The 9788-nt window shown below is 35.6% G+C and overlaps 1 protein-coding gene across 1 annotated transcript; it reads right to left on the bottom strand.

Moving 5' to 3' along the window:
- Positions 1–4102: 4102 nt before the first annotated feature.
- On the bottom strand, positions 4103–7277 carry LOC114281667 (DNA N(6)-methyladenine demethylase ALKBH1C). The gene is made up of 4 exons (XM_082891180.1): positions 6904–7277; positions 5372–6106; positions 4844–5191; positions 4103–4584 (listed from the first exon to the last, which is right to left on the bottom strand). Exons 1-4 carry the CDS (start codon positions 7042–7044, stop codon positions 4312–4314), a joined length of 1497 nt encoding a protein of 498 aa, XP_082747306.1. The 5' UTR covers positions 7045–7277; the 3' UTR covers positions 4103–4311.
- Between the last annotated feature and the right edge of the window lie 2511 nt (positions 7278–9788).

Below are 9788 nucleotides of genomic sequence, written 5' to 3'. Positions count from 1 at the left end.
ATTAATTATCCATTGGATTAATAATTCTAAACCAAAATGTTAAAATAATCATAGAATAATTGGACCTACAGATTAATAATTCTAATCTCATTCTCCAATCCACCCAATCAAACATATCGTCTCTTAATATCACCATTATAACCAAAACACTTTTTTGTTGTGGGGGAGCTAAAAGCAAATAAATCAGTTTGAAATGACTTCTCCTCTAACAAAAAAAAAAAAAAAAAAAAAAAAAAGATTTTTTTGAAAATTGAGTAGGTTTGGCTTCAGTTTTTTGAAAATTGAGTTTTTTAGTTTTCGCATTTTTTATTTTTAGTGAAATATTTTTTAAATTTTAAGCAATTTTTTACTTTTTGAGATGTACTCGACTTAGATGTATCTAAATAGTAAAATATTTGTGAAAAAATATTTTAAAAAATTAATAAATACACAAAAATATGAAAAATATACTGAATTTTTATATTTTTTGGTATTTAGTATATTTTTTAAAGTTTTTTTCACAAATATTATATTTTTTGAAGTGTATTTATGTTGGGAAAATTAGTCTAAGGTCCCTCTCCCAATTTTAGTAATGGAAGAGATCTACAATATTATTTTATAATGTCTAAGGTCCCTTAACCCCACACCCATGTATTATAGAGAAATTTGATATAAGCTTCAAACCTTCACCCCTCTCTCTCTCAGACTCATGCCTCACCTCTTCCAAACCCACCACCCAATTCACAAATCCGATCCCACATATCATTCGGAACCGGCACAACGGCCAATAGCACGAGAGTTTATCAAATACTATAAAACTATTGTACAATAGGTTTCTTCACCATAACAGAGTGAGAGAAGTGAAGAAGGTTCAATCAAACCCAAACCAGCCCTTCCATGGAGGATCAAACTCTTACTCTCCGCCTACACCTTCGCCGTCAACACCTCTCGCTGCCCCTACGGCACCGTCAACCGCCTTCCTCGACCTTAAATCTCCTTCCTCTGCCACCAAACCCATCCACGACGTCACCACCTTCGACACCACAATCGACTCTTCTCTCAATCTCTGGTTCCGCCTCTACACCTCCACCGCCCTCACATCTACCGCACTACCATCGTCTTCATACCATTCTCGGACGACAGAGACTACGCCGACAATGCGGCGGGCTTTGGGACCGAAGTGGTAGAAGAAGTAGAGGTCGCCGAGGCGCATGGACTTGAGGTTCTTCTGGGCTGCTTCTCTTTCCACATTTTCTGTTTTTTGCAGACTCTAAATTCCAAGGATTGCTTTGTATGTTGAATTCATTATGAATATAGACATAAATATGGTTATTGGATCAAGTCTCTTTTTGTAGTATAAAAATAATGTTGGATCAAATCACTGAAGCCATCAAACTGCAGACAACAAGTGAATTTATCTGGTTGGAGGAGATTTTCTCTGGGATTGAGTAAATTTCTCTGGAGTGGAGAGGGAAATTTCTCTGGATTGAGTAAATTTCTGGTTTGTTGAATTAAAAATGCTCTTGTTTTGAGAAAGTCTTGTAGATAACAAGCAGACTTCATCTTTTTGGCTATAGAAAACACACCTGATAAAAATTGATATTATTACTATATTCAAATGAGCAATTCATTGAGAACAATGCCCACCAAGTGTTTTCAGAAAAGTATCAAAGCTGTGTTATCTGAAATTATGTCTTTAATTTTCTTTCAATGGACTGTTAGGCTTCTGAGAAAATTAGAATTTCTTTGGGAAGAGAATTTCTCTGGTGATGGATCCAAAATTTCTCTGGTGATGGCTTCTGAGAAAATCAGAATTTCTATGGGAAGAGAATTTCTCTAGGATGGATCCAGAATTTCTCTGGGAACAAAATTTCTCTAGGATGGATCTAGAATTTCTATTTATTACAGATATGTGACGTATTCTTAGCTGTGAATATGGACTGCTGTGAGCGCTTGCCTTTTGGAAGTGCTTGAGCTCGTAGATTGGAAGGAAACTTTCTTTTGCATGCTAAGGTGACTGCTTAGAGTGTAATTTGTGCTCTGCTACTGATATATCTACAAATTAGTTGCTGGAGCTGTGTCAAGTAGCTCATGCTGTTATTGCTGTCAATGGTAGCCCAATTTTGAAGGTCATTAGGTTCCTGCCATTTTGTTTTGTAACCCAGTATATAGGTGGTCCTCAAGACAACCTTGAATAGCTTGGGGTTTGCCCTTATAGATTGTACTCTTTTTTCAACAAAATCGAAATTTCTCTTGAGAGAAGCAGAGAATTTCTCTAGACAGAATTTCTTTGGACCAGAATTTCTCTAGATCAAATTGAGGGACCTTAGACATTATGAAAATATTAGATGTCCTTTATACTATAAAGTCTTAATACCAGAGATCTTAAAAAAAAACCTCATTTATGTTAGGTGTGTCTAAAAATTAAAAAAATTATTTAAAATATTAAAAAAATTCATTGAAAATATTAAAATAAGAAAAATAAAAAAGTAAAATTTTTTAAAAACTATTTTTTGAAAATCAGAACTGAAGCAAATTTGTAAAAATATGATTTTACTCTCAATATTTTTAGATATTTCCCCCATCTTTACAAGAGCTTCACAATACTATATAAGGGGTAATATCATAATATTATTAAAAAAAAAAAAGAGAAATTTTTTTAATAATTACTAGACACATTAATTTTTTTATATTAAAAAAATAAAAAATAAAAACAGCTACTAGACAAACCCACCCAAGATGGCTTTAGACATTCCAAAGTTTATTACATGACACGTGTTTGTCTTGTAAGATTTCCGTATCTGTCTCTATCTTCAACAGTTGTCCTATAAACGGAGTTATTCACACAAACAGAGTTTATTCTGGACCATACGGTGTTGGCTGGGTTTGTAGTATTATGTAGTGTTTTTAGAGACACGGGTGTATTGTAGTATTAATGATTGATTTGAAATATGGTTACGGAATGTTTCGAAATTATTGAATAGTTTTTCCTTTTTAGTAAGTAATTGTATAAGGTTTTATTTTATATTTTTTTTTAGATACATCGGAATAACTTATATAAGTTTTTTTAAGATATCTTAATTATCTTCTCTTTGGTAGCAGAGAAAGCGGAGGAAAAGAGATGAAAAAATATCTTCAATCCAAAAGAATATCTTCAACAAATGAAGGAAGTAGAGTAAAATAAAAGAATATTTTTACTCATATTATTTAGAAATTTGGGAATAAATAAAAAAAGTCATATATATATATATTTGTCTTTAATGACATTTTTTCAAAATTTTTTATTTTCCCAATAAGTCTTGTGTAATGAATCTAAAAAGTAATTTTTTTTTGAAAATTTCCAAAAATGAATTGAAGCCAGAGAAATGCCCACTATTTTTGGCATTTTTTTTGTTTTTCAATTTTTTTTTTTAAATTTTTTTTATAGTTCGTTAAGTGGAATTCAAAAATCTAAAGTTTTCTAAAACTTTAAAAAAAAAAAAATCACTAAAAATGAAAAAAAATCAATAAAAAAATCACAAAAAATAAATCCCATATATATTTTAAAAACACAACTTCAATTAAAAATGCCCCTCTTGATATTTGTCAATAATATAAATTTCTAACGAAACAAAACATTATAATATTCAATTGCATAAAATTGTGACAATTAATCAGAGTATGGGATCAATGACCTACACACCACCACAACTTGATAAATCTATATTTATGTAAAACTAGGTGATGAAATGTCATTTTTCTTGGTGACCTGAATGATGCAAACACACTTGGCCCTAACTGTGAATTTCTTCCATTGCCTTATCCTGACATATTTATTGATCTTATCAGTAAGGCTGATCTGGTATAGTTTTTATCAGATATAAAATGAATTTAAGTTAAGACTGCAAATAAATTAAATTATTTAACTTAAAATAAATATTAAATACTATTTGATTTATTTAATTTATCATTTATTATATTTTTGCAGGTATCAACCTAAATTTGGATGTTCAAGTGGAATTTGGATCATTCCAAAAACTTGAGCTCGTCACATTTAAGTAAAACACAACGCATTCAAAAATGGAATATAAGGACAAATTAAAATTACAAAAACTAGAAAAAAGGATTCAAAGAAGCCAAGGTGTTCACCTGAAAGCAAGCCTAGCATTAATCCTTACAAGCAGTACATCGAAGCACCAAACATTTAATAAGCAAGTCAAACAAATATTCAAGAACACTAACACACTGCATTACAATGTACTATTAAAATATTGTCATCATCAAAATCACATAATCAACATCTTTGTCAGTTCAAACAAATAAGATTGGCAAATTGGAAGTTCAGCACCTTCTTCAATATTGTCTGAAGGTAAGATTCAGACGTCCCGGCCGAAGATTTGCCTCTCTCAAAGCTTGAGGGGCTGAATTGGGGATAATGGATTGCACACCATGAAAGACATTCCTAGACTTGCCACCGAAGACCAATACATCACCTGAATCCAACTGAACTTTCTTTGCCTTTTCTACATCCCTTTCATCCCCATACAGAAATTCTGCTGAATCGCCAACAGAGAAAGAGACAACGGGTAATCCTTTATGTAAACTCTCTTCACTTTCATCACAATCCTACAATTCACCACAAAAAGAAAAAAAGAAAAAGGTATTTGAGAATTCTTGAGGTAAAATAAGAAGCAAGGTATTATGAACATCATGTTATGTTTCTCTAGTTAATAGAGTTGAGAGTACAGTATGGTAAACCAGTTATTTATCTTTAGAAAGAAGGAAATGGTAACATCAACAACGGATATTTATGGACAAATCATGATGTTTGTAGCTTGAAGCAGTTATGATGAAACAAAATAAACTACATGATAGATCAACTAACCTGATGTAGACCAAGTCGCCCACTAGTTGTGTAAAAGTTCACAATGCATATGTCCGGAGACATATCTGGAAGTCGGTCTCCTGCATTGTTTAACCCTAACCCTATTTTCTTTTCAATTAAAGCCTGGGAATCTAGAATTGCTCTTTTAACCAATTCATTAAATTCATGAGGAATTTCAGGTGGTATAGAACCATCAATTGCCCGCTTATCGCCATATTTCGTCTCTGGATCCCAATTCCAACCAAGACACATCATCTGTAGTCGAAGCTTTGCCCCATCTCTATAACCAGGTTGGTAAAACCCTCCCGGGCCAACACCAAGCTCTCGACATTTCTTTACTATTTCAACCTAAATGATTTAGATGGGTATATGCAGTTAGGTAACATAGAATACAAACATAAGATGACCAAAATAGTAAGAACTCTTGGACAATTGTGTATTACACTGTAAACATGAATCTATTCTCAAAACAACATGCATTTGTTAGCTAAAAAAAGTCAGAATAGAAAGAACAGTCAAAAGCACTACCTGATCACTCTGTGTGATGTAACCTTTTAATAAGACCATCCCTGGCCTAAGAACTAGTTGAGACCTTTGAATTCGGTTTCCTTTGATCCTTGCATTTAAATATATAGGAGATTTGCCAATTTTTGCAAGACAGATATCGAATGATCCAGGCACAGAATCTGTTTCTCTTGCACCCAATGAATTCTCGGGTTGAGTATGGGGAAACTCGTGTCTTTTAATAGGTGAAGGCACATGCTTCTTCCCAAAATTGGTAAGCAAAGAACCTTCTTCATTGAAGCTAAGATTTGCCACAGACGAAACATCAAGTTTCGATGAAACAATGTCACCTGGCCTTTCCTCTAATCTTTGCTCATTCCAAGTTTGGCCAAACTGTATCTTATCAGGCAAAGGCACATGCTTCTTACCTAAACTTGCCGGCAAAGAATTTTCCTCATTGCTTCTAATATTTGGTACAGGTGAAACCTTAAGTTGTGATGAACCAATGTCCCCTGGCCTTTCTTCTAATCTTTGCTCAACCTCAGTTCCCAAGTCAACCTTAGTTCTCCTTTTAGACTTAGAGCTAGAACCGATACCAGCAGAAAGTGAAGGCCATTCCTCTTCCTTGACAGCATCCGAAGCAGACAAGGATTTGGGATGCTCTGAGACAATGTTCCGCTGAAAAGTTTGTCCTCTAACATTGGAATATCCACCCTTGGCACCGATGGAAGCATCAGGTGGAGGCCTATTAACACCAACCTATGCATTTGCATAAACAAGATCAAAACAAAAAAAGAAAAGAAAAAAGAAACACAATGAATGTGGGTATGTCAAAAAATGTGTTTCAAGCAAATAAATATACAATCAGGATTGATCATATGCAGTGATGTACTTCAACACAACTACTGAAATTGCTACGTTCAAGGAAAAAATGAATTATTGAAAATGCTTCTAACATGATCAATATTCCATCATAATCAACTTTAGTGCAGATGCGACACATTTGTATTTTTACATATAAATTTTTGGATCATTAAATGATTACGGGGCAATTTTATTAATGAGGAATACCATTCAGTAGTTTCGGGCAGTTAATAAATTGAAAAAATCGTTCTGAAGTTATCGGATGTGACATTCTTGTGAGATAATAAAATAAAAATAAAAAACATGACAGGGTTTACACCTATGCTTTATATAATAGAATATAGTGTCGCAATTACTAAAATCCAAACAACATTTAATGCTCCTCAGATAGTTACAAGTATAAAAATGTTAAAAATTCAACCCACCAAATTTCAGATAGGTTACTGACAATTGTGACTTTAACAAGTAGGCATATATATATACACAAAACAAATAAAACACATAAAAATATCAACTTTAAAACCCTAATGATCATCTATTACAATAAAGATTAGTTTTTTCACATCAATTTCTATCTTCTCTGTTTTTCATCACAGTGAATTTCACACACCCAACTCAAAATCCCCCAAACAAACAACAATCATTGATCTAGCAGACCAACACCGTAACAAAATTAAAATAGAAAAACTCACAGTTCCGCGACGAATGCCAGAACCTCGGGTAACTCCCGAACCCCTGCCGCTGCTCATCTGTCCTGCAAAAGAAAATTGCCGAGAAAACTGGCGAGAAAATGGGGGTCGCAAATAGGTTGTGCAGAAGAATCTCAAGAGCATGAGATGAAAATGGGAGATATATAGATATATATAGACAGAAAGTAGAGTAATCGTCGCTTGTTCTTCAAGCTATGAAGTGAATTTTGGCATTCAATTTTGAGATTTTTGGGGTGAATTTGTGTGATTGGTTAATGGTGCTTCGTATCGAAGCATCTGTGGAAGGGAACACGGAGAGTCGATGACGGGACAGTCTGGGCCGAGGCCCACTGGGCTTCTATGGGGTCTTTCAGCAAGCCCAAAAAAAAAAGGGGTTAACTTTTTATTCATTTTGAATTACATCCTTCCTTATATTTTTTAGAAGAGTAATGCTAGAGATCCAAAAAATTCTACCAAAAATTTTACCAAATGTCACATTTTTGTGAGTTCAAACAAAATTAAGTTGATTGAATATTAATAATAGTTATATATTTTTTTATTTTTTTAAAAATAAATATAATTCAAATATCTAGTGCTGATATCAGATTAATTTAATTTTTTTTATTATAAATGATTTATAAAAAAAATTAAAAATTGAACCGTTCAAATCAATGAAATAAATCTAAGATGGACTCATAATATATTGTATTTTCCCCAGAGAGAGAAAATAGTTTCAAAAAAAATTCATTAAACTTTGACAAATGCTTATACTTTCTCTATCTCAAAATATTAGTCTTTTATTTCATTTTTTATTATTCTAAAACATTAGTTCATTTTCAAAAATTAAGGAATAAAATAATATGAATTTATTATTTTGCCATTATTTTAAATACATTAATAACACACAAAATACAATTATGACAATCAATATTTCTAAAAAAATGTACTATCAAAGTATAATTTTGAAAAATTAATATTTTTAAAATATAATAATTATACTATTAAAAAAATTTAAATTTCTTAAAAGAAATTATTTTAGACCGAAGGGAGTAGTATGCAATACACTTCTATTCCCTAGCTCATCTCCATCCAACATCCTCTCTCTCTCTTGGATATCAAACCACATGAGAGGGTGAAATGGTAGCAAAATTGAGTAACTTATCATTGTGGTGACACTTAGATTCCCAATTCATTGTGATAGTACTGCTAATCGTAGGCCCACGCTTCAAACATTGTTCGTTGATCACTGAGCCCACTGGGGTACTTACACAAAAGCTTAGTGGGGAACGGGAGTCCCCTAACGGACCCTCCGACGAACAAGTTAGAAGATAGAGGGGTTAATGGCAAATGATCGAAGAATAACGATAGGGCACCTAACCTTTTTCGTGTCTTGGAAGCCTCCTTATATTCTTTATTCATCATTTCCTTGTCCACTCCGACTTGGCACGTTGGCCGAAATTCTACGCTCTAGCTTCCCTTGTTCATGGTGAGGCTGTCTGTTTCGACGTGAAGGGATTATCGTATTTAATGCTGTAGGGGCTTCATTAATGGTTGATGCGTGGCGCAATAACTTTGCAGGATCTTTGTCTGCTTATGTGGCTGGTTCTCCTCTTGACAAATGTTTGGATGCCATTGGTTCTTGGTGTAATGTTGGATTCCAGTAATGTTGGGCTTTAGTGTTTGAATCGTGTATTGGGCTCTAAATGGTGGACCAAAAACCATTATGGGCCTACTTATGTCAGTAGTCCCCTATTCCCAAGGGTAGCTTCAGTCCAACGAAGGGAATAAGGAAGAAGACCTGGCTTGTGGGTGGCCGAGTAGAAGAATGGCCAACCGAGAGGAGGGTCGACCGTAAAGGGGGACCAAGGGAGAAGACTGACTGAGAGGAGGGCCGACCGTGAATGGTTATCGAACTAGAAGACCGACTGTGAGAACGGCTGACCGTGAAGGGAACCGAGCGAGAAGACCGACTGTGAGGACAGTTGACCGCGAAGGGTTACCAAGCGAGAAGACCGACTGTGAGGACGACCGACCGTGAAGGGAATCGAGTGAGAAGACTGACTGTGAGGATGGCCGACCACAAAGGGTTTCCAAGCGAGAAGACCGACTGAGAGGAGGACCGACTGCGAAGGGAGACCGAGCGAGAAGAGGGCCGACTGAGAGGAGGATTGACTGCAAAGGGGGATCGAGGAAGAAAGTGGCGGCGTACGGGGCTTGAGGAGCGGCGGGGCACGTGATGATGTAAAGTGGAGTAGACAGGTAAGGGAAAAGGGTTAGTGAATTGTGGTTGTGCTCGTGGCACGATCCCGTGATAAGAGAGCTGATGCGTTAGTAGGAAACGAAGGGGTAGGACTAATATGGGGCGTGGAAAAAGTGGGGGCGGAAGCTTTCGAAAATTTTCAAACTGGCGAAATTTAATCTCGATCCTTGGAATATAGGCAAACCTTGGGCATTTGGAGTTATTTGTTTTACTTACCTTTTCATGAAAAACCAACACATCCCAGAGGTGAACTCATTTGTTTCGTGTGACATGCCTCTGCAACACTTTGCGAACTTCCTTGTGCCAGCGCCCGAAGCGATACGCAGACACGTAGAAGGGATGGCTCGAGATGAAGTGCTAGCCATGAGGCTAGAGGCATTGGGAGAGGACGACGCAGTGAAGTTGGCTGAATAATACAGCACAAAGAGGAGGGAGGAAAGGGGGACTGGGCAAGCGGCGCGGGCTTACCAAGCGACGATGATCGTAGCCGCTAGGCTAATTAGCCAAGTAGAACAGGACCACTGGCACACCAAGGCCAACAAGTCTACATTCACAGCGGAAGAGTTAGAGGAGGTAAGAAGAAAGTACCAAATTCCGGTGGAGAAAGAGCTGAGGTTGCCCACCTCTA

This window comes from Camellia sinensis, chromosome 10 (assembly GCF_055761805.1).
Source record: "Camellia sinensis isolate YWXY chromosome 10, ASM5576180v1, whole genome shotgun sequence".
NCBI classification, from domain to species: domain Eukaryota; kingdom Viridiplantae; phylum Streptophyta; class Magnoliopsida; order Ericales; family Theaceae; genus Camellia; species Camellia sinensis.
The sequence above is the reverse complement of the archived record's forward strand: the minus strand, read 5'-3'. Positions and strand labels throughout refer to the sequence as shown.